Below are 23,733 nucleotides of genomic sequence, written 5' to 3' on the forward strand. Positions count from 1 at the left end.
TCAGAAGCAATCGCTGCCAGTGGGTAAGAGTGCCTGGGCGCTTGCTGGAGGCTCACCCTTTCCTCCGTCTTTCCCGACAGACTGGAGATGGTGTGAATGACGCCCCTGCCCTCAAGAAAGCGGAGATCGGCATCGCCATGGGTTCGGGGACAGCGGTGGCCAAGTCAGCTGCGGAAATGGTTCTCTCTGACGACAACTTCTCAACCATAGTGGCGGCAGTGGAGGAGGGCCGGGCCATTTACAACAACATGAAGCAATTCATCCGCTATCTCATCTCCTCCAATGTTGGAGAAGTCGTGTGGTAAGAGATGCCCGCCTGCCCCGACCAGACAGGGCCCTTTGAACTCTGTCCTCTTCCACAAGACTCAGTCCTGGGCCCTGCGCCCTGGGGCCTGGGGCCTGCGCCCTGCACCCTGGGCCCTGCGCCCTGGGGCTTGTGCCCTGTGCCCTGAGCCTTGGGCCCTGCGCCCTGTGCCCTGCGCCCTGTGGCTGGGAAGTTTAGATGAGAGAACCGAAGCATGGAGGAGGGTTGGGGGGGGCGAGGGGCAGGGACCTGCCCAAAGTCAGAGGGTAGTGAGGAAGAGGAAGTATTCTGAGAGCCAAGAAATGCTAAAAACCCCAGAGGGCCATTGGGGTAGGCACAGGCTCAGCTGCTGCCCTTGCCCTCCTGAAGGCTCTGCAGGAGTAGCTCAGTAGAAGGGTTCCCAGGTTGAGTTTCCATCTTGCCCAGCCCAGCCTAGCCCAGGATGCTTCTGCTGGGGAGAGGGGCTTATAATTCACAACCAACGGGCGCTGGTGGGAGGGCCCAGGATCATGCTCACCCCTTCCTCCAGGTTAGCTCCCCATGCTTAGTAGGCATGTGGGAGCCTAGAATGGAATGTGGGGCATGGGCATCAGAGCTGGACAGGGCCTCCCAGTGTGGAACAGCAGAGCTAGGCTGGGTGTGTGTGTGTGTGGGGGGGGTAGAACACAGAGCCTAGAGCATCCACACTGGAGGGAGGGTGGGGACATAGAATGCAGTGTCCAAGCTGAGGGGGATTTTAGAACATGGAACCTGGAGCACTGGGTTAGGGGTCAGGGTCTTAGAACCCAGAATCGTGAGAGGTCCTTCTGATCTTATTCCCTGCTTTGACACATGAGAAAACTGAGGTAAAGCTCCTTGGCCACAGCCCCCCAGACACCAGGCATTGGACCTTTGGCTTCTCTGCCCACCAAGGCAGGGACCCCTGACTCCCAATGCAATAAGACACAGTCTGAGGACTCAAAGGCATCCCAGGGGCCTCTGGCTTTGCCTCTGCCCCTCACCCTCTCAGGCAGACGGGGGCCTCTGGCTTCGCCTCTGCCCCTCACCCTCTCAGGCAGATGAGGGCCTCTGGCTTCGCCTCTGCCCCTCACCCTCTCAGGCAGACGGGGGCCTCTGGCTTCGCCTCTGCCCCTCACCCTCTCAGGCAGACGGGGGCCTCTGGCTTCGCCTCTGCCCCTCACCCTCTCAGGCAGACGGGGGCTCTCTCTTTTCCACTACGCTTTTGTTTATATCTCTTCTTTTCATATCACCACAATTTCCCACAGAATCTCCCCTACCCTTTCTAAAGGGGTGGCCCATGCAATAAGCAATGTTTTTAGGGCAGGGAGAAAAAAAAGAGAGACAGAGAAAATAGAGAGACAGACAGAGAGACACAGAGACAGAGAGAGACAGAGAGAAAAGAGAGAGACAGAGCCGGGGGTGCTCGGAGAGAGAGAGAAAGGGAGGGAGGGAGGAAGGAAGAGAGAGGGAGACAGATACAGAGACAGAGAGAGACAGGAAGGGAGAGGGGGAGGGAGGGAGAGGGAGGGGAAGGGCGAGACAGAGAGAGACAGAGCAAGCAGTCGTCATGTAGAGGGTTTTCTTGACTCTCCTGACTTTACTCTGCATCTGTTCATGGAGATCTTTCCATGCTTTTCTAGTCATCTCATTCTTCTCTCCCATCACATTCATGTTTTACCATTCCCTAATCGATGAGCATCAACTTTGTTTTCCAATTCTTCCACAAAATGTTGTCAGCTTTTTTCTTAAACATTTCTTGTGACAGGGAGCTCACTACCTCTCCAGGCTGATCTCTAGCACTTCCCTCATGCTTTATGGGTTACAAAGTGCTTTTCTCCCAGCATCCTTATGAGGAAATTTCTGCTCAAGCGTGGTTGGGTGACTTGCCCTGGGTCACACAGTTGCTGGTGTCAGAGGTGGGATTCCTGGAAAGCCCATGGTACCAGGAGGCTGCCATCCTAAAGGTCCTCTGCACATATGTGTACATACATGTGACACACTCAAGCACACATATGTCCGGGCCAAATCTGAGCAAACCTGGGGGGCCTGAGGGATCTTGGCTTCCAGTCCCAGTACTGCCCTCGTTAGGAACACGACCTAAAATCACTGCATTAGCCATTGATATGTTGAATCACCCCTGCATCCCTGGTAGAAACCCAGAGTGCTTGTGGTGTATGCTCTTTCTGACATATTGTTATGCTGAACTTGCTAACATTTTACTTAAAATGTCTGCATTGATGTGCATTAGAGGCATCTAAGTGGTGTAGTGGATAGACCTGGAGTCAGGAAGACCAGAGTTCAAATTTGACCTCAGACACTAGGTATGTGACCCTGGGCAAGTCACTTAACCCTGTTTGCCTCAGTTTCCCCAACTGTAAAATGGGAATTATAATAGCACCTACCTCACAGGCATGGAGCTGTTGTGAGGATAAAATGAAATACTTGTAAAACAGCACAGTGCCTAGCATAGTAGGCACTATGCGATATACATTTATTAAGCACATACTATATCCTGTGCATGGTGCTAAGTGCTGGGGATACAGATGAGAAAAGGAAAGACAGTCCCCACTCTAAAGGAGCTTGCAAACTAATGGAAGGAAGATGATACACAAAAGGGAACTGAACAGGGGAGAGTGCCAGGGGCACCTGGCATGGAGGCTTGCCCGTGAGAGAGGAGAAACCAAGCAAAGCAGCTGCCTGGCCTCTCAAGTTCTCTGTAAAGGGAGGTATTTCTGCTCCACCCTCCAGTCCTCCAGTGAAAGGACGCTGGTGAGGCGTGGGCAGCAAAGCTGAGCCCATCTTCACGATGAGGCATTTTCTGGGGCTGAGTTCATCCTGGCAAAGGCTCAGTGAAGCCAATCATGGAGCTGATGGAGTTGAAACAAGACGTATCATCTGGTGACAAAAGCCATATAAATATTTATGTTCCTCTTCCCACCAGAGATATTGGTCTTTCTCTGCTTTGTCTTTCCCTGGTTTGGATGTTGTGAGAGGTAGCATTTCCTACAATATGAAGGTCATATTTGTATTGTAGAAAGAAATTGCCAATGGCTTGTGTAATATCGATATTACTTCTCTTCGACTGTTTGATAGAATTCTTGCAAATCCATCTGATCCTCAAGATATTTTTCCTCTAGTAATTCATTTGTGGCTTGTTCAAAGACTTTTTTTCCTGATACTGGGTTATTTAAATCATTTATTTCTTATCTTGATCGTCTGTATTTTTGTAAGTAGACATCTGTGTTCCCTAAGTTATCAGCTAGCATATAATTGGGCAAAATAGTTTCCAAGAATTTCTTATGTTTTCTCTTGTTGTAAATTATCCTTTTTTGTTTTTGACACAAACTATTTGGATTTCCTCTCTTTTAAATCTGATTAGTTAATTCTGATTAGTTTTTTAACTCCCACTTTTATTTATCAATTTGATCTTTTTGCTTTTAGTTTAATTAAACTCTAACCTTCATAATTTCTACTTTGCATTCTATTTGAGGATTTTAAATTTGTTGTTCAAACTTTTTGAAATTGTATACTCAATTCACTGATTTATTCTTTCTTTTTCTTGGTGAAAGCATTCAGAGATATAAATTTCTTCCCATAACTTTTATCCACATTCTATAAGTTTGGTATGTTGTCTCATTATTATAATTTTCTTTGGTGAAATTTTCTTTCTGTGAAAATTTTCCATAATTTGTTCTTTGAACCATTAGTTCTTTAGAATTATGTTCTTTGATCTCCAGTTACTTTTAATTCTTTCTTTAAGGGTCATTTATTGAGTATGATTTTTGTTGCATTATGATCAGTAGTAAATGATGTGGTTAGTATTTCTCCTTTTGTATGTTTTTGGTAAAGTTTTTGTGCTTCAGTATATGGTCAGTTTTTGTATAGGTGCCATATGTAGTTCAGAAGTATGTACTTTCCTTCTATTTTCATTCAGTAGCATCCAGAAGTATGGCATACTTAAGTTTTCTAAAACTTTACGTAGGTCCTTAACTTTTTTCTTATTTGCCTTTTGGTTCAATTTGTCTGGGTCTGGAAGGGGTACATTAAGGCCCCACATTGATTGCACTGGGGAGGGGTAGTGGTGAGAAGGGGAATACAAAATGAAACTAATTCCTGTGTGACATTTAAAAAGTTCAAGAGACAGTTTCTGGGTCATTGATCATGTTATTAACAATGCTCGCATTTCACTAAGAAAAGGGTCAGGGACATTCTCAAATGCCAAAGACCAATGATGATGGTGGGTTCACACTTTACATGCCCTTGGAAGAGTGGGTATTCCTGAGGATGCTGATCAACTCTGATTGTTTAACAATGAATATGGCAACGATGAGGGATGTAACTGGGATTGTGTCACAGCCTTCCGAATCCTCCCCAGCCTGGGGAGGGGGTGGGAATCTAGGCAAAGAGTCTCTATCCCCCCACCCAGGACTGAGCAGAATATAAAGGGACAGCAGTTTCAGTTTGGATTCAATTCCTCTTAAAGCTGGGTGGGCTAACAGCACCAAGATTGAGGAGAATGTTGATTCTGTCCTGTTCTTCAGAGGCTGAACTTCCAAATGAGAACTTTAGAAAAAAGGGGGGCTCTGAATCTCCCCAAATTATTGGTTATCAATGATCATTTCCTTCACCTGCCCCCCAGGAGTTTTCATTCCATTGAGTTTCTTGGATCTTCAGTTTCCTGATCTTCATCTTACATCTCTTTATACATCTTTTCCATCTTCTTGATCTCTTGGAAACCTGACTTCTCCAGAAGATACTAGACCCTATGACATCCTCAGGATTAGCTTCTTCATTATCCCAGTAGAATGTAAGCTCCTTGAGGGCAGACATTTATTTTTGTATTTGTATTCCCAGCACCTTTAAGCATAGAGACAACCAGAGATTAGAGGTGGGCAGAGACAAGAAGCCAGTCTCTATTCATGCTTTTTTGAGTTCAACCAAAGCATAATAGATTTAACTCCAGTCCCTCATTTTAATTTTATGTGAATCTTTAAATTTCAAGTGTGCTTGTTATAAACAACACATTATTGGATGCAGCTGGGTTCAAACCCCCACTCTGTCTCTCCCTACCAGTCTGAGTTTGAGGGGTCAGAGAAACCATTCCTTTAGTAAGAAGATACCCCTGGGGAAACCCCCTGGGGAAAAGGAGTCCCCTAGGTGGTTAAAAAGCAGAAAGTTCCTCAAGGGCCCAACACAGACTGCTCCAACTTCTTGCTTGCAATAAATAACCAGCTTCAGTTGATGATTGGGGGGGGGTTCCCCAGTTCTGTTAGTGTCCTGGCCCACAAAATCACTCACTCTCTCTGGTCCTCAGTTTCCTCACCTGTAAAATAGGTTGCACTGGATGGCTTCTGGCTCCTAGTTAGCCAATGAGCCCATGATCAGGAGACCAGAACCTACCCTGTCCAGCACCAGGCCAGTCCCTAGGCCTTGTGTTCTGCAGGGGGCCCATGGCCAGCAGATGGGTCAATGAGTGGGGAGGCACTTGGGGAGGGAGAGGCCAGTTCCATGAGTGAGTCATGGCTTTGTCTCCAGCATCTTCCTAACAGCCATCCTGGGCCTTCCGGAGGCACTAATCCCAGTTCAGCTGCTCTGGGTGAACCTTGTGACCGATGGACTGCCGGCCACGGCCCTTGGTTTCAATCCCCCTGACCTGGACATCATGGAGAAGTTGCCCCGGAATCCCCAGGAGCCTCTCATCAGCGGCTGGCTGTTTTTCCGCTACCTGGCCATTGGAGGTGAGTGGGAGGTGGGGGCCTAGTTCCTCCCAAGGGAAGTTTGTGGTCTACCAGGGGAAGGGACAGAGCCTGAAGAGAGGACTGCGCAGATCTACATGGCAGGAGCCATGGAGAAGGTGGAGGGCGTTCCAGGTAGGGAGTGCTGAGGCCCCAGAGCAGAGGCAGGAGGTGGCAGGGCCAGGCAAGGTCTCAGGGCTTCGCTAGGGTGGGGCACACAGGGAGGGAAGGAGCCAGAACAGAAGGCCTGGGAGGTCAGGACCTGCAGTGGACACTTTTTTGGGTTGGGCCTCAGGGAACCCCAGGAGGCTCCAAGAAGGGGGGGAGACTGTCCATGGGGATGCAAAAACCACACACCACCTTAGATATGGAAGGGGCCTAAGATGGTCTTGCCCAACCTCCTCATTTGACGGACGTCTGGCCCGGAGCCCTGGGTCTGGTGAGCTGTCTGGGGTTCCACAGCTAGTAATGGCATGGGCAGGCATCCTATTTGAGACATCCCCTGGGGTCAGGTAGTGCCCACTGAAGATACCCTTTGGAGAAAGGGATGCTGCAGGCTCTTACAGGTCTGCCCCTCTTGGGGAGGGGTCCACAGGGGAAAGCTTCAGGCCTCAATGATTCTGGCCTAGCTAGCAAGAGAAAAGGCCTGTCCAGTGTGACTGCTCCTGTCTGAACTTTCTGCCTCCAGCTTTCTAGGCCCACCTCCTGCAGGCGCTGCCAGCCCTGGGCATCTGTGCCAATTCAGAAACCACTTCTAGACAGCCCCAAAGGGAGCTAACTAAGGGAAGGAGCCCTGGGGCTGGAGAGCTGGAGCACAGAGATGTGGGAGAGAGGGAGGCCCAGCAGCCAGGCTTCATCAAGCATCTCCTCCTTGTCTATCTTCTGCTGGACACTGACCCCAGAAGGAGATCATTGGGACAGTATATTGAGTCAGCTTCAAGCTCCTGCCCCCAAATCCCAGGGCCTCCCTCAGACTGAGAAATGCTGCTGCCTCCCTTCTCTGCAGGCCTGGGGGGAGGCGTTCTCTACACCACCCCAGCCTCTACCTTCACTGAGCCCCCAATCCTGGGAAGCCTCTGGGAAGACTCCTGGAGTCGCCTGCCTTGGAAGTGTTTGGGGCTACCCCCCTAAGCCTCCTTCTCTGCCTTCCCCTCTAACAGTATATGTGGGCCTGGCCACTGTGGGGGCCGCCACGTGGTGGTTTCTGTACGATGTGGAAGGACCTCAAGTCACCTTCCACCAACTGGTAAGTGAGCCAGGGGCAGAAGGGGCAGCTTGGTCTAGTACCCAGGGAAGAGCAGCAGGAAAGGCTCAGGTTAGAGCTGACTGCCCAGAGTAGAGGGAAGCAGGGGCTGGCCGCAGAGCTCCAGCCTCACCCCCTGCCCTCAGGAAGCAGGCAGTCCCATCTCCCTGCCTGGGGCCTGGCTAAGTAGGTGAGGCCCTGCCCCAGGAGGGAGAGCCATGGAGAGGAGGGGAGGGGCAGGAAGCAGGGCATGTGAGCAGGAATGCTGGGGCGCTGGCACAGGAAGACCCCCACGCCCCCTCCCCCTGATGGAAGCTGCTTTTGACCGCAGAGGGACGAGTCTGGAGGTCATGGCTTTCCCCACTTGACCATGGCCCTCCAGGGACCTTCTCCCTCTCTGACCGTGGCCTCTTCTCTTCCTTCCTCTCTTTCCCCCCAAACCCAGAGGAACTTCATGAGATGCACAGATGGCAACCCCCTCTTTGACGGCGTTGCCTGTGAAGTTTTTGAATCTCGTTACCCCACCACGATGGCCCTTTCCGTGCTGGTGACCATTGAGATGTGCAATGCCCTCAACAGGTGTGAGGCGGGTCTAGACTTGGGACAAGACAGTATGGCGGCCTGAGAGGCTGGGGAGGAGGGAGGGCAGAAGGAAGCCTGAGAGGCTGGGGATGAGGGAGGTCAGAAGGAGGCCTGAGAGGCTGGGGAGGTAAGAGGCAGCAGGAGGTCTGAGAAGGGGATGGGGGGCCGCAGACCAAAGCCCTCAGTTGTTTTCTCTCCTCTCCAGTAGCAGCCTGGGACAGTTGGGTTTTAGACCTGACTCAGCCTGATTCCTTGTGTGACCTTGGGCCTCAGTTTCTCCAGCTGTAAAATGGGATGATTATCCCCAGCTGGCCTTTTCAGGGTGTGTAAGAAGTCCATGAGCTGGAAGGGAGGGGGTGCTTTGGACTTGCCTGGGGGCTTCCTCAGTTCCTGGGAGGACTGACTTTTAAGCCCTGAACATCCCCTCTCTGTGCCCCTCTTTGTGTGGGCCAATGTGGCAGAGGGGAACTCGCTTGGTCTTGACAAATCACCACCCTTCTCAGGATCTCGGTGTTTTCATAGGCAAGATGAGGCTGTTAGATGAGCAGGGGCCCAGCCATCCAGTTCTAAAGGGCAGGCATTGAAGGGATCTCTGTGGTGTGAGGGAACCAGGACACCCCCACGGGAAGGTGAACAGCAGAGGCCTAAGTGTCTTGGGACAGACTCTAGGGACTGTCCAGGAGAGGCAGTGGAGGCTGGAGGCCTGTGTGGAGGTCCCATGGCTGGCCAGCAAGGGCTAAGACCAGGCACTCAGACCAGCCTTCCCCTCAGTCTGAGGCTGGCTCCCTGGGCACTGCTGAGGTACCCCCACCTCTGGCTTCCCCCCTCCCAACTCCTACAGACATCCTTACTCTATCCAGACTCATCTGATGCTTTCCCTACCCCTGCCCCCAGCCCAGCCAGGCAGAGGCTCTGCATTAGGCTTCCCTCTGATGCTGACTCCTTGGGTGACCTTAGGCCACCTCTTAACCTGTCCTGGGCCTCCTGTATTACTATGGGAAATGAGGCTTCCCCCTCTTCCCCTTTGGGGGATCTCAGGTCTGGGCTCTCTGGGCGCTGAAGGGGAGTTAGTTGGGACCTGCCTTCGAGGTATTAGCTGCCCATATGACCAGGGGCAGAGATAGGACTTGGTGGCACACATAAAAGTATGTTTGAAATGATACTATATGAGGTTTAATGGGTGGGTGGCAGCTATGAGGTCTTCTCAGTACCCCTGAGGGCCATGTGGCCACACAGCAGCTCTCTTCCAAAGCCCCGGGGTTTCCTGGAACATGCTCAGCAGGAGACCCCAGTGGATGTGTGGGGCAGGGGGCAGGGGACTGCCAAGGATGAGTGCCTGGGGATCTGAGGCTGGCTTAAAAGAGTCTCTCCAACCCCTGTGCTGGGCTGTTCCTTGCATGGCCTGGGCTGACCTTTCTGTACCCCAGTCAGCTTTCTGGTGTGTTTTCCCTTCTCAGCGTGTCTGAAAACCAGTCTCTGCTACGGATGCCCCCCTGGCTGAACTTGTGGCTGCTGGGTGCCATCATGATGTCCATGGCCCTCCACTTCCTGGTCCTTTATGTAAAGCCGATGCCTGTAAGTGATGCCCCCTACCAGCAGCACCTTCCAAGGGGCTGTAGGGCTGAGCAGGACGGGACTCCTCGAGGGAGCCAGTGGGTGTCATTGGCCAGGTGTTGGCTCCCCTCTGGGGCCCCGCTGGGCACCATGCCCTCAGTTGGCCCCAAGCTGGGGCAAGCTGGCTCCCTGCTATGGCAGAAACAGGGGAAAGAGAAGATGTTGCTTTTGTCTGGGTAGAGGGGGCAGGGCCAGCAGAAAGGGCCAAGATGTTGTCCAGCATGGGGAGGGGGAAGGGGAGCCCAGCTGGATCAAAGGTCCTGAGGATTTCAGAGACCCTGAAGTCCAGATACTGAGTGTCCTCAGGGACCCTGAGTCCAAACACTCCATTTTATAGCCAAGTAACAGACCCAGTATGGGAACTTAGAGAAGGCATCTTAGGTGAGGTGGAGCTTGAAGGCTGGTGAGGACCTGGGCAGACAAAGGGGGGAGGAAAAGTCCATTCCAAGGCAAGGCAATAGTGGGGCTCAAGGGGCAGAAGAGTGATGACTGGGCATGGGGTTTGGAGACCAGCCTGGCTAGAGGACAGTGTGTGTGTGTCCAGAAGGAGTGCAGGAGGTCAGAGAAGTCAGGCAAGGTTAGGCTCCAGAAGGCCTTGAATGCCAGACTAAGACTGACTACTTGGCAACCACAAATGTAGTCTGTTATTTCCCTGGGCTCTTAAGCCATTCCCAGGTTGGGGGGGCAGCCTTAGGCACCATACTCATCCGCACTGGTGGTGCTATTGCCAGAAGTCCTCACCATCATGGACTCAGGGTGGGCTGAGGTCCCTCTGCCAAAAACATGAATGGGGACCGTGTAACCATGGCCTTCTCTGTCTCTGGAAGCTCTCCTTGGCCTGAGTGCTGCCGAAGTGGCCACCACTGCCCATGACCCCATTCTTCCTTAATCACCTCTACTCCCTACCCCTCAAGGAAGGAGAGAGACCAACGAGGTGGGGCAGTGCAGCCAGGACCTTGGCGCTGTCTCTTGCCATAGCCCAGAGTCAGCCTACCACACTCAGGTGTCTTAATGCCACTGGCCAGGGTGCTGAAAGGGCTCCAAGTTCTGACTGGCCCCTCCCTCCCACCCTGAAATCTGACTGTGGACCCAGGTTAGGAAGCCCCTCCTCAAACCTGCAGAAATCCAAACCCTGGAAAGGAATTAGTCCACAGCCCATCCTCCGGGGGCCAGGGAACCGCCCTGTTGCTGTTCCACGGGGAGAAGCCACTGCTGAATCCAGCCATGACTTTGGGACTGGGAGGCACAGGCTCAGGGTGAGGGTTAGCCTAGAGGCTAGAGGGGCTGGCCAGTCCTGAGCCCTGGGGACCCAAAAACAACCCACCAAGTCCCAATTCTTATTCTAACCTCCAACCTCAGCTCAGCGCCTGACACTTTGTCCTTGTTCAGCTGGGTCTGACTCTGACCCCAGGGACCATGACACGCCAGGGCTGGCTGTGGGCTTTTCTGGATGAAGATCCTGGAGCGCCTTGACTTCCCTTCTTGGGTGGATTAAGGCAGACTGAGTGAAGAGACTTGCCTAGGGGATGCACAGCTAGTAAGACGCTGCCTCAGGGCTTCCTGACTCCAGGCCCAGTGCCCTATCCACTGAGCCATCTAGCTACCGCTCTGTCTGGGCACACAGTAGGTACTTAATAAATGCAGAGCTGACTGGCTAAAGGGGAGGACAAGTGTACACAGAAGTACTGAATAAAGCCTAACCCCCCAAAATACAAGGTGGTTGTGGGGGCATGCTCCCCGCTGAAGGGATTAGGCAAAGCTTTGCCTGGAAGGTGGCAGGTGAACTGAGGCTCAGGGAAGTTTCTGTGAGGTGGAGGTCAGGAGGGACTTCATTCCAGACATGGGCAAGAGCCAGGGCAAAGGCACAGAGGTGGGAGATTGAGGGTCGTGTTTGAGGGACAAAGGCCACTTTGGCTGGACCACAGACTGTAAGGGAGTGATGTCTGCCGGGCTCGGGGCCAGGGCTTTCAAGGCTAACCAGCGGTGTTTCTAGTTGATTCTCAGTAGGGAGCCAGTGGAGTTGGCTGGCTAGGGGAAGGACATGGTGAGACCTGGCATGGGCCAGTGGTCAGGGAAGAAGTGAGGAGGGCCTGTGTGAGTGGAGGGCAGGGCTGCATGGGGGAGATGTAGACACAGAAACACCAAGATCCCTCAGCTGCTTGGCTCAGAGCTGTTGGACTGAGGAGTGGAGGGGGACAGCCAGATGTCCAGTCTGGGGGGCTGGAGGGCTGGTGCTGCCTTCCGTGGGAAGAAGGGAGTGAGGAGGAGAGGAGGGTTTGGGGAGGGAGGTCTCCAGGTCAGTTTGGGGCATGGAGACAGTTGGTGAGGTGGATGGGCACTCAGGGGAGAGGTGGAGGTGGCTGATTCAGTCGGTCTGTCTGTAATCAGCCCATTCTCCGTTGGGCAACGATTGCTGCTGGGGAGTCTTAGCCTGAGGCATCTGGAGCTGGCATTCCAGGCTGCCAGCCTTTCCAACCAGCCAGAGCTACCCCTTTCGGGTCAGTCCTAGCCTGTAGGGAGCCAGCCCTTTCAGAAACGTGGCTCCAGACAATTAGCAGCTGGGCCCCAGGGTTAATGGCTCCTTCCCTACTGCTTCTCAGAGGGGGCAGGAATGGTGCCATGAGTAGTCATGGGGACAGGGAAGTTCTGGGTGAGGGGACTTTCTCTGCCATTGCAGGTGCCCCCTCCTGGGCAGGAAAGTAGAATGACCTGCCTGGGATCTCACAGTCAGCAGGTGTCAGAGAAGGGACTTGAGGCTAGGCCTTGGTCTGAAGCTGGCAGCCCTTTGGCCAGATGGATGATCCAAAGATTCATTTTAACTCATATTGGGATCCATGACAAATCACCCGTCTAGTAGATTTTCCTTATTGGCTCTCTTTTCCAAGAAGGCAAGAGTCATAGGATTTCAGAGCTGTCAGGGAGGTGCCATCATTGGGGGCCAGAATGCCCTCTGGGGTCATCCCCTAACCAGCCATGTGCCAGGCACATGGGCCCTGCTGATCTCCAGTGCCTCCTGAAGCAGCCTGTTCCACGCTGGGACACCTAGCCTCAATGTCCCTCTTTTGTCTCTTGGGGCCAGGCCAAACCAGGCTGATACCTCTTATTATGGGAGCCCTTCACGTAGCTGAAGGCAACATCGTTTCCCTGCTAACTTTTGTGTAAACATTCCCACTTTCTTTGGCTGGCATTCTCTAATATTTCCATGGATTGAGCCTGGGTGACCCCCAAAGCATGCTGACAGGGTGGGGAGGCCATGATGGAATGAGTGGCCCAGCAGGTCCACAGAGTGGTGGCCCAAGATAAATTCATTTCACTAAGCCTCTCCTGAGTACCCTCCCCATAGTCCCCATCATGGTGCTCAGTGGCACTGTGGGCCCCAGCCCTGGGGGGCCTCAGTCTGTGGGGGACACATGCTCCACACCCAAGAGAAAAGGGAGAACCAGGTGAGTGGGGGGAGGAAATAGCCCCTCGAGAGCCATGGGAGCCTGTGGGCACTCAGAGGGTAGAGAGAGCCCCACTAGTGGTGGGGGTGGGGAGGAGGTGCACCCCCTCCCTGTGGCCCTGGAAGGAGCTAGGGTCTGGAGCAGAGTAGGGCATGAGGAGGGGGCTCTGATGGCAGCTAGAGGTAGTCAGGGAGTACCTGAGTAGGGGAAGCTGAGCCCAGGCTGGGGGGCCTTGAATGCCAGGCTGAGTCTGAGCCTGACTGCCCATCAGTGTGTGTGTCCAGGGGGCCATTGGTTTCCTCGCTGCAGTGACTGCCCGATTTCTGCTCCCCAGCTCATCTTTCAGGTGACCCCCCTGAGTGGGCAGCAGTGGGGGGTTGTGCTGAAGATCTCCCTGCCTGTCATTCTGCTGGATGAAGGCCTTAAATACCTCTCCCGAAACCACCTGGATGGTGAGTGCAGACACTGCTGGGTGGGCCGCTGCCTGCTTCCTGGTCCCTAGCTTGCTGTGATCCTGCTGAGTCCTTGCCCCTGCCTGCCTCCAGCCCTGGGTGACACAGCTGCCAGGACAACTGCTCTCACATCTGGGTCTCTTTGGGGAGCCTGGGGATCCAGGGTTCCCTTGGGGAACACCCTCAAGTCTCCAGACATTAGTGCCCACCACCATATGCCACAGGAATGGCCTTTTGAGTGGGGGGAGCCATGGGAGGAGGTGAGGGAGGGTGGGGCCTGTGACCCGAGTTGGGATTTGGGGCCCTGGGCTGGACGGCCCCCAAAGCCTCCAGTTGCCAAATTCAGGGGAGTCTGAATGACACAGAGCCGAGATTTTCACCAGGGACCCCACATGACTAGAACTTGGCTGCTCCGAGGACAGCAAGTAAAGAGCACAGGCCCCAGAGTCGGGATGACCTGGGATCAAATCTGGGCTCAGAAACTTAGCACCACACCCAGAAACACCTGGCCGTGTAACCTTGAGCAAGTTACTTAACCCTGATTGCTTTAAAAAAAAAAAAAAGACCCTAGCCCGGCACTGCACTGCCCCCCAGCTAGGGACAGTCCTGCCTATCGCCAGCCTCAGCCTCAGGCAGGAAGGGCAAAGCCCTGAGGGATGACCCCGCCCTGCAGGATCCTTTCTTGGCGAAGCCCCCAGGCACCAACCTGCACTCAGGCATCTGAGGAAGGCTTGAAGGACAAGCACCCTGGTCATGGGTCACAGCTGGGAGGGGCCTCTGTGGCCATCTGGTCCAACCCTGAACCTCACACTCACCCCCAAGGAGTGCGTGTGTGGCTTCTGGGGGAGCCCTTGGGCCAAGCAGCTCATTATGGGGGCTCCTTTGGGGAGCGGTTTCTGCCCTCAGACCTCAGCCCTCCTCTGGGGGGTGCACCCTCAGGGATCAAACAAGCCTAGGAACTGTCTTTCCTCACTTCCTAAGCGCCAGGCCCTGGGCTGAGCGGCAGCACAGGTCACAGCTGCCCCAGCCTGCTCTGGGCTAAACACCCCCTTTGACTGCCAATAATCTCAGGAGAAATGGACAAGTAGCCTCTCAGGCTGGCTATTCCCACCTTATGGGATGGGATTGTCCAGTGAGCTCCCCAGCCCTAGTGGGGGCCAGGCTGACATGAGGATCCCAAGGTTCCCCCTCCCTCAACTGGCCTGCAGATCCCCCCAAGAGGGAGCAGAGGCAGAGCCGAAAAGGCGCTTAGACATCATGGAGCCCACGTTCCTCATTCTACAGATGGGGAAACTGAGGCCCATAGGTTGGAAAGGGCTTGCCTGGCTTCACATGGGGGTAAGGAGAAGAAGCCTTTAGCCCCAGGACCCCTGACTCCTGGGGCCACGTCTGGCTGCCCAGGCAAGGCTCTGATAAGCAGCTTTGAGGGTCTGTCCCCTGGGTCTCTGCCCCTGAGGAACCCAGGGTGAGCCCAGGCCAAACTAGCCCAAGGTACTGAGTGCTGGGGGGGTGGCAGGGGATTGGGAAACTCTCTTTCAGTGTGGGGGTGGAAATGAAGGAAGGACTAAGCCACTGCCATTGTCCATCGGCAGGAAGGAGGCCCATCCCTGGCCCCAGGCTAGAGATGGAGAGGAGGGGTGTACTTCCCAGAGCTGGGGACAGCTCTCCCCAGCACCTCAGTAGCTCAGCCCAGTCCTCCCAACAGCCCCGCCAGGGCTGGCCTTGGGGACTCAGGGGGCAGCACAGGAGGGGCCGCGGGGCAGGGCAGGGGATTTGGCCACAGCTTTCAGAAGTCAGGCTCCCAGGTGGGCTGGCTTCTGGCCCCGCCTTGCAGCAGGTGATTCCGAAGATCGAGGAAGATGGGCATCCCATGGGGAGAGGGGACTGGATGCCCTGGTGGCCTGTCTGCCGCTGTCATGGGCCCAGACCTGGAGTGAGTGTGTCTGGGGGAGCTAAGCAGTGAAGCTGAGGCCCCTGCTGGAGTGCGCTCACTGCTCTCACCTGCCCTACTGCACCTTCCCCCTCCCCACCCGCCCATGCCTGTGCTTGTGCTCTGGGGACCTCTCATCGCCTGACTCCTCTCTGAGTGCCCCCTCCCCCATTTCTCACCAGGAATCCTCAAGACAGCCTCCCAGGCATGGAGTGGTCAGCCTCCCCAGGACCTCCCCCGGACACCGGACCAGTCCCGGTGGGCCTCTGCTATAGCTTTTCCATTTTGTACCCCAGGTTCGGCCTCCATGCCCAATGACCTTAGGGCCAGCCCTGGGAAGTGGGGTACCTCCTCTGGGGGCAACAGTGGCCGATCTTGAGACCTGTGGTCCCCTCCACCCCCCCACGTCTCAGACCCAGGGAATGTGTACGCAGTATCCAGGGCAGGAATGTCCTTGAGGTCAGAGGGGGCCTTTGGGACCTGCTGTGCATAGAGCTGGGGCATCATTCCAGACGATTAAAATAACTTCCCCTCCCATGGCCCCTGCTGGCATGTTCCCTGGCCAAGCTAAAAAATATTGACTTCAAAACAACAAAAACCCCTTGCCTGACGTTCTATGATGACCTCCTCGAAGCAGCTATGTCTGGGGCTACTCTGCACCCTCCCAAGTGATTCATCCAAGGCTCATGCCAGCACGGTGGCCCCTGGGCAGGGCTGGGCCTCCCCTGCCAGCTCCATTCAGCTTAGGCAGAGAGGGCTCCCCCCAGCCCCTGGGTCTGAGGGCTGTGCAGAGGCCCACCTTCAGGTGTGCATGCACACATGTGTGTGCATGGGTGCATTGTGCATATGTGTGCATGTGTGTGTGGCCCCAGGCTGCCATGGGGTCTGGGGGTGGGAGGGAACTTGGTGACAGCAGCCTCTGGGATCGGGGACATGCTTTGGGTCCTTGGGCACGGGAGCTGACCTGCCTTACTAGTTAGAGGCCAGGACAGACTTTGGGGGCAGGGCTGGGAGGACAGATTTGGCCCACCAGACTAGCTCAGGGGAAGAGCAGGGCAGGAGCATGGGGTCTGCCTCAGAGAGGACCTCCTCCTGCAGTGAATGGCCTCCTTGTGAAGTGAACTGGCTCAGGCAGTCCTAGCTTCTGGCCACATCTGGGGCCACATCTGGCTGCCTCAGCCCCAGGTCTCTCTTGGGAATGGCTCCCTGATTAACGAGAAGTGTCTGAGGCCAGGAGTCGGGGGATTGAGAGACAAGATACCAGTCTGTTCCCAAGCTGGCCGCGAGGCCTTGTAAGGAAGTTTCCCTGGAGGCTGGTGACTGGACCCAACTCTCTCTGATGATTTATAGGAGGAGGAAAGAAAACACAGAGAAGGAGCTGCCACCCCCCAGGCTCCACTGACCTCCCGAGTCCTCTAGGACCCTTTCTGCCTGCTCCTCAGGGGTGGCCCCTGGGCTCTGGAGAGAGGGCATCCGCCTGACTGGGACAGAGGGGGAGGGGGCCCATTCCCGCGGGTTGGGGGGCTCAAAGGGAGGGCCATAGCCATCAGGAGTTAGTGAGGGTTCTTAAGGAGAGGAGGGAAATGTGAGGACAAACACATGGCCCTCGTTATCTGGAAGCTGAGTAGGAATGAGAGAGGAGAGGAAGCGGGTTGGCTGCCCACGTGCGGTCACGGACACCTCCAATGCCACCTAGGGAACAAGACAGCAAGCGTGGAGAGTCTGCAGTGCCAAGGAAGAGCCCGGGGATGCCACCCATCCCTGAAACATGATGGACACTGGGGAGGTTCAGGCAAACAGAGGCTCAGAGATCATCAAACGACCAGGAAAGCTACAGGGGCATGAACGGCAGCAGATGCCCCAAAGCACCAAAGGGGCCGCATCCCAGAGGAGGGGAGGGGAGGGGAGAGCACAGGGGGGCCACTGCCCAGGCACAGGATGGGGGACCGCAGACCTAGACAGCATGAGGGATGAGGAGCTGGGGGCTTTGGGCCACCCTGGCTGCTGCTTTTGGTTCTAGGTAGTGCACTCTGGAAAGTGTGTGGTCAAATGGGGACAAACCCACCAGGGCCTGGGGCTGAGAAGACTTGGGGAGGGGGGTATGAGAGCTGTCATCAGCTAAGACACTGAGGAGGAGTCAGGCTTGTTCTCAGCCCTGAGGGAAGAACCAAGAGAAATGTGGCTGCACAGGGAGCTCTTGGATTCGGAAAGTTGCAGAAAGTAAGATTTAGGCCGAATGTGAGAGGAATTTTCCTAACTCCTTAGGTGCTTCCCAAGTGGGATGGGCTGCCTTTGGAGGGAGGGAGTTCTTCCATCTCTGGATTATCTTCAGAGACTGAATGACCACTTAGGGTCCAGGATGCTGTGAAGAGTGATTCTTGGTCCGGGAGCAGTGGAACTAGACAAAGAATTGGTCATTACCCTTTGGTGGGACTGGAAGGTGTCCTGCCCCCAACCTCAGGGGCAGGAGCTCTGGGCAAGGCTTAGGAGGAAACCTTTCTAAGCAGCAGGTTTGTAAATGTGTGAAATAACGTGCAGAGGATTATAGAGGAAACCTGAAATCTTAAAGGAGAGGGGGAAACATTTTTAGGTGGTCACTGAGGTCCCTTCCAATGTGAGTGGTGTGTGGGAGGGGGTGGGTGGGTGTGAGAGACAGAGAGAGAGAGAAAGAAAGACAGAGAGAGAACATGTGCTGGCTTGACATCAGAAAGACCAAGGTTCACATCCTACCTTGGATGCATTAGCTGTGAGAAGCTGTGTGATCCTCAGTTTCCCCATCTGCAAAATGGAGATAAGAGTGCCCACCTCATAGGTAATGCTCAATTGAGATAATGTGTGTAAAGGGATTTGCAAACCTTGGGGCTCTGTGTAAATGTTAGCTGTCCTTAGGTCTGTATTTTAACTATGATTTGGGGATTTCCCCCAAATATTTTTTTTGTTTGTTTTAGAAGAAAAGAACAAGAAATGACAGATGGGACCCCGACTCACTCTCCACGTTGTCTTTCTGCCTGAAGTCTCAGGGTCTGGCTCTGCTGTCAGCTGCTCCGCTGGCCAGTGAATGTCCAAAAGTCACATCTAGATTCTATGGATTCCTACCCCCTCCATTTTGTTTGGGGGTTTTTGTTCACCTTTGTCTGCAGCCCCTGCCCTGCTCAGAGCTCTGCCTCTCCCACGATCATGTCTCATTCCTAGCCTGTCTCCCTCTCCTTGCCTGCCTCTCTCTGTCTCCCCCTCTCTTTTTCTCCTTCCCTTCCTTCCTCTCTCTCCCCCCATCTCTGTCTCTCTGTCTCCTTTCATCTCTGTGCCCACTTCTTTGTCTGTCTCTCTTTGCCTCTGTCTGTCTCTCTGTCTCTGTCTCTCTGTCTGTCTCTCTCTGTCTCTATCTCTCCTTCCTTCCCTCTTTCAGACTCAGGTGTGGGCTGCTCATTCTCTGGGAGATTCCTTCACTCTCCTGGCCCTGTGACTCAGGCAGAGCTGTTCAATGGGCACACTGGCGTCAGGTGTATAAGCTTCCTTGGCATCTGGTATCCCCTCCCCCTCTAGTGTCCATTTAAGCATTTCCTCACATGCCCAGGAAGGTCACTTTCAGAGTTTACTTGATATCATTGTTTTGGAGCTAGAGGGGGCCTCAGAGGCTGTCCATCTTTGCCCTCTTTTGGCAGATGAGGAAACTGAGGCCGAGGGAGGTGACTGGACAGGGAGGAGGGGGCAGAGACGAGATATGCATGGCCCCAGGCCCTCCCCCTCCCCCCATGGCTTCCCTCTTCACCCAGGAGCTGTGGGAATGTCTGAGAGCCAGCATGCCCTCTCCCCTGGGCCTCATTGCTCAGGTCCTGTAAAGCCCCTTGTCCATTCTTGGGGCTTTGTCCAGTGGCCAGGGTTCTCTCGAGGTGACCCCCTCCTCCAGTCTCCATGGTCCTCCCAGCATCCTTCCAACAGAGATGGCAATGCCACCCTAAGCCTCTGCCAGGCTGGGCCCTCCCCGGCCCCAGGGTGGGTGGGTGGCATAGAACAGCCACCCCCAGGCCTGGCTCTTAAGGAAGTGCCCTCACTCCAGCTTCTCCCTCCAGCCTCTCTGAGAGGAGCTTACAGGCTGACCTAATAAACAGACTGAGGTTACTCCCCAACCTGGGCCTGGGGTCTGGCATCTCTCACCCCACTCCCTCCTGCCCAGGTAGGCCCCTTGGGTTGGGCAAGTCTGTTGGAGTCACCAGCCCCAGTCAGACAGCTGTGCAGGGTTCAAGCTTCTCCCACCCAGGCTCAGGCTACCCCTGGTATTGGAGCTGTGGGGGCAACTCTGCAAACTGGCTTGGGACTGCCGAAGGGCCAGGGACAGATGGACAGCCAGCTCATGGCTGCGACATTCCTTGTTCACATGGGAAAAACCCGAGGAAATTAGCAGCAGCAGCAGCAGCTCCCCACTCTGTGGCACCTTCTGGAAAGGACCGAACTCTGAAGTTCCCAGTTTTTCCTACCCGACTCGGCCCATCTGCCTGTCTCTGCAAGCAGCCTGAGTTCAGGGGCCCCATCTAACCTGGACACTTGGGAATCAGGAAGAAGGGCGCAGGTGGGGGCTCTGGGCCAGCCCTGGATCTGCAGCCCATAAGCTTGACAACCCCCAGGAGCCAGAGGAGGCGACTGTCCAAGCACCTCTCCACCCCAGCTTCCTGCCCTCAGCACCTTTTGACCAATGAGACAGAACTTGCCCAGGAAGCTGCTTCTGAGTCCAGGTGTCTGATCTTTGCTCCTGGAGATCTCAGAGAGGAGGGACCCTTCCTCTGGGCTGGCTGTGGCTGGGGCAGGGAGGGGGAATGTACAGAAGGACACGGGGTCATATCTGGCATGTGGATGCTTGACCAAGCTGGGAGAAGAATGGAGAGAGCTCCCAGCACTCCCCCACCCCCGCTTCCTGCCCTCAGCACCTTTCGACTAACAAGACAGAGCTTGTTTGTGTCCTGGAGGGGCTCGGTCCCAGGAGACCCTATGCCATCTATGGTCCATTGGGGGTGGGGCAGGGCTTGGGAGGCCAGGCCTTTGTACAAAAAACTTTATGGTTGTCTTTGAAGGGAAGCACCACCAAGCATCTGCCCCCAGGGCTGGGGGCACCTCCCACTCTGCCCTCCCTGCCTCTGCTGTTTTCGTGGCCTTTGGGGGGCAGTGTTACTTATCGTAACTACCAGGGCTTAGGGTCCTTTTTGGCTTGTAGGGTGGGCAGAGGCAGCTGCAGGGCAGGGAGCATTAGGGATAAGAGTTTGGGGAGCTTCTAGACAAAAGACCTTCCCTTGCTGCTGTCTGTTCCGCCTGGGTCAGCAGCCCCCCACTGAGCCTCCCCACCAAAGAAGACTTGAAGGACCTTGGTGCCCACCCCTGCCCCCCTCCCCCACTTGAAGACCATAATAGCTGGTATTGAAGGAGGAAGAGAGGGTTTGAGGGAGCAGGATGAGGAGGGAAGCAGATGGCAGGGTACCAGGAGACCTGGGCGGATGGTGGGGTGGCAAAAGCAGAGCCCCAGGCCCGGGGTTGAGTCCAGTTCTCCGGATGGCTCCAGACTCACCCGCTCCACCCTATTGTTCAGGCTACCAGGGCAGGGGGCATCATTATAAGGACTCAGGCACTGGGATCCTGGAAGGACAGAAACCAAGGAGGGTGGCATGTCTGCTAAAGCTGTTGGCCCTCAGAAAGTCAGACCCCTGACACAGAGACAGGCCCAGGAAGGTGGGTGCTCCATCTGCAGTGGTTGATGAGTCCTGGGGTGATGGGCATGTGTGGGGAAGCCCAGAGTCCAGCTACAAAGAGCTGAGTAATGGGAGGAATAGAAGATTAGAATGTCAGAGGTCCAGTCCCTCAGTTGACAAATGAGGAAACTGAGGCCCTTCTCCAAAGTCCCAGTGCCCTTGGAGCTGAGAGAGGAAGCAGGTGGAATATCCCAAGTCCTGTCAGTAGGATCCTCTCTCCTCCCCTGCCCCGGCTCATGTTAACCTGGGAGGAGGAGGAGGGGAAAGCAAACTGTGGCTCACAGACTCTGCTCCCAGAGGCCATCCCCCAGCTCCCTGACACCTCTGTTGCCATCCCCCAGCCCCCCTTCCCCCTGGCAGCCCTTGGCAAGGCTTTTCCCCTTGAACTGGGGGCTGGGGTCCCTTTCCTTAAGCAAAGGAAACCCCAATTTGACAAGTGTCACAGGGAGAGAATTTGGGCCTAAGCCTCTGGTGCCCCTGACCAGATGCTAGCCACTCTTCCTGGAGCCCCTGGGCAGTGTCTCAGCTGCTCCTGGCTGGGTTTGGCTGATGTGGATGGTGGCCTGTGTGCTTCTCTGCCCCAAGCTAGGTCTCCCAGACACTGGACCCTTGGGCTTCCACTGCACTTAGCAGCCATTCTCAATGAGAAGGGGTCCAGGGGAGGAGCCCTTTCCTGAGCAAACCCTAATACCCCACTGCCCTCTGCCCCCAGCTGACCACTTGGCCACCAAGACTGGCAAGCAACAGGAAGGTAGCAGTCAACTTGTCTTCACTTTAAGCACGTTTCTTGAGGATCATCTATAGCCCAAAGTGTAAAAACATAGGAATCCCTGAATTTGCACAGTGATATGACAAGTTTAGCTGTGCTAAATGAAAAGTGCTACATCTGGTTAAAAAAATCAATGGCCCAAATGGGAGAACGGGAGGCACATCTAGCAGCTGTTGGCAGGGAACATGGCACATGGCAGCGGCATGACATGGTGGCTGATGGCAAGTCTGGGGGCACCAGAGTGTAGGAGAGACCTTGTCAAGGGCACAGGGCACAGACCCAAGTCTGGGCCATAGAAGGGTTAGTTGGAGAACCTGGGCATGTTTGTGCTGGATGAGAGGGCTTGGGAGGGAAAGAATGATCTCCCTTCTCAAGCATTTGAGGGGCTGTCCTGTGGAGGCTGGGTTCGCCTGCTTCTGCAGGACCAGGAGCAAGGGAGGAAATTTCAGGAGGTAGATTTCAGTTAAAGGAAAGGGTCATAGCCAGAAGCTGCTGGTAGTGAGTTCTCTGTCCCTGGAGGTCTTCAAGGCTGGAGGACCATGTGTCAGAGATGGGCTCCAGAGGATTCCTGCTCAGGAGCTGGTGGTTTGCACTGGCGGTGTTTGTCCTTGGTGTCTGACTCTTCATGACCTCATTTGGGGTTTTCTCAGCAAAGGCACTGGAGAGCTTTGCTATTTCCTTCTCCAGGGTTCTCATTTTACAGAAGAGGAAACTGAGGCAAACAGGGTTAGGTGACTTGCCCAGGGTCACATGGCTAGTGAGTGTCTGAGGCTGTATCCTGACTCCAGGCCCGGCGCTCGCTGCCCCATGGTTTGTACCAGATGACCTCAAAGGCTCTTTCCAGCTCTGAGATTCTGAGAATGATATGTACAAGGTACATGGGCAGGAGAAGCCATAGCCAACACATGCATCCTATGGCCTGCCCCAGGCATGTTGATTTGTGTGCTGGATCCTTGGGTCTGGATCTGTGTCTTGGAACCCCAAACTCAGTCAGCAATCCTGTCAGCTCGAGGATCCTGAGCATTGGCCAGAGTCGGGTTCATGGGGAGAGCAGAGGAGGGCCAAGGAGCACTGTGGTCACTCCCAGTGAAGGGCTCTGGGATCCCTGCCCGTGTCTCTGCTTGCACTCCAGGTCTGGGAGGAGTGGGCTGAGGGGGCTGGGATGAAGGGCAGGAAGCCCCGCTCTTGTCCACATTCTGTACAGAAAAGGTTCTCCCCAGAAGGAGGGGCCCCTGAGGTCTCCCTGGGGGCAGGGCTTGGGGAGTCTGCCGGGGTGAAGGACCTCAGCCCACTCTCACAGAACTCTTCCCTCAGACAGATGGACACCAAATGAGGTTTCCTATTTTCATATGCAAAAGCTATTATTCCTTTCTACCTGCAATTGTGTCCCCTGCATGTGATGTCAGTAGCCAGCTGTGATGTAGTGTGGTGGGGGGTGTGGGGGCCAGAGTGATGCTCTGGGTTTGCACAGATGATTGGCATATACTCATGGGGTTATAGAAATAAAAGTTTTGCTGAGAAAATGTGTGAATGTGCATTTGTACCTTCTTGGGCTTCTATCCCCTTCAGTTACCCATTAGAGAGGGTGAGGGCTGCTGGATGCCCCCAACCCAGAAGTGGGCAAGGGGCAGATTGTGGGACCTCAGAATTCTCCTCCCACAAGATCTCTTCAGCGAGGTTTCTGAGGTGGCAGGGGAGGGCTGGAGGGACCCTTGTCTTCCCCCCCCCCCCCCCCCCCCGGATCTCCTCAGCAAGGTTCCCTGAGGTGATGGTGGGGAGGTACCTGGATTCTGCTCAAAGCTCTTCAGGGACACTTTCATCAAGTACCCTTTGGTGGCTGATTGGAAGAGGATTTTTCTTGGTCAAGTTCTTTGAAAGTCCTAGCAGCCAGCAAGGAGACCCTCTCACTTCCCTTTACCATTTTGT

The 23,733-nt window shown here is 54.7% G+C and overlaps 1 protein-coding gene across 2 annotated transcripts in view; it reads left to right on the forward strand.

Annotated features, from left to right (window-relative positions):
* Positions 1-23,316, forward strand: part of ATP2A3 (ATPase sarcoplasmic/endoplasmic reticulum Ca2+ transporting 3) — a 104,598-nt gene extending 81,282 nt beyond the window's left edge. The window contains exons 15-22 of one of the 2 annotated variants that reach the window (XM_069083262.1): positions 81-301; positions 5,840-6,042; positions 7,200-7,285; positions 7,728-7,861; positions 9,322-9,439; positions 13,256-13,373; positions 15,486-15,561; positions 18,252-23,316. In XM_069083262.1, coding sequence (XP_068939363.1) covers positions 81-301; positions 5,840-6,042; positions 7,200-7,285; positions 7,728-7,861; positions 9,322-9,439; positions 13,256-13,373; positions 15,486-15,561; positions 18,252-18,315 — 1,020 coding nt within the window. In that variant the 3' untranslated portion in view covers positions 18,316-23,316. Of the gene's footprint in view, positions 1-80; positions 302-5,839; positions 6,043-7,199; positions 7,286-7,727; positions 7,862-9,321; positions 9,440-13,255; positions 13,374-15,485; positions 15,902-18,251 lie in introns of those variants that run through there. The other variant, XM_069083261.1, reaches the window with a different exon arrangement.
* The last annotated feature ends 417 nt before the right edge of the window (positions 23,317-23,733 follow it).

The sequence above is a fragment of the Petaurus breviceps genome, unplaced genomic scaffold (assembly GCF_028583685.1).
Source record: "Petaurus breviceps papuanus isolate PSGF00001 unplaced genomic scaffold, PetGlider_PUasm1.0 173, whole genome shotgun sequence".
Lineage (NCBI taxonomy): Eukaryota > Metazoa > Chordata > Mammalia > Diprotodontia > Petauridae > Petaurus > Petaurus breviceps.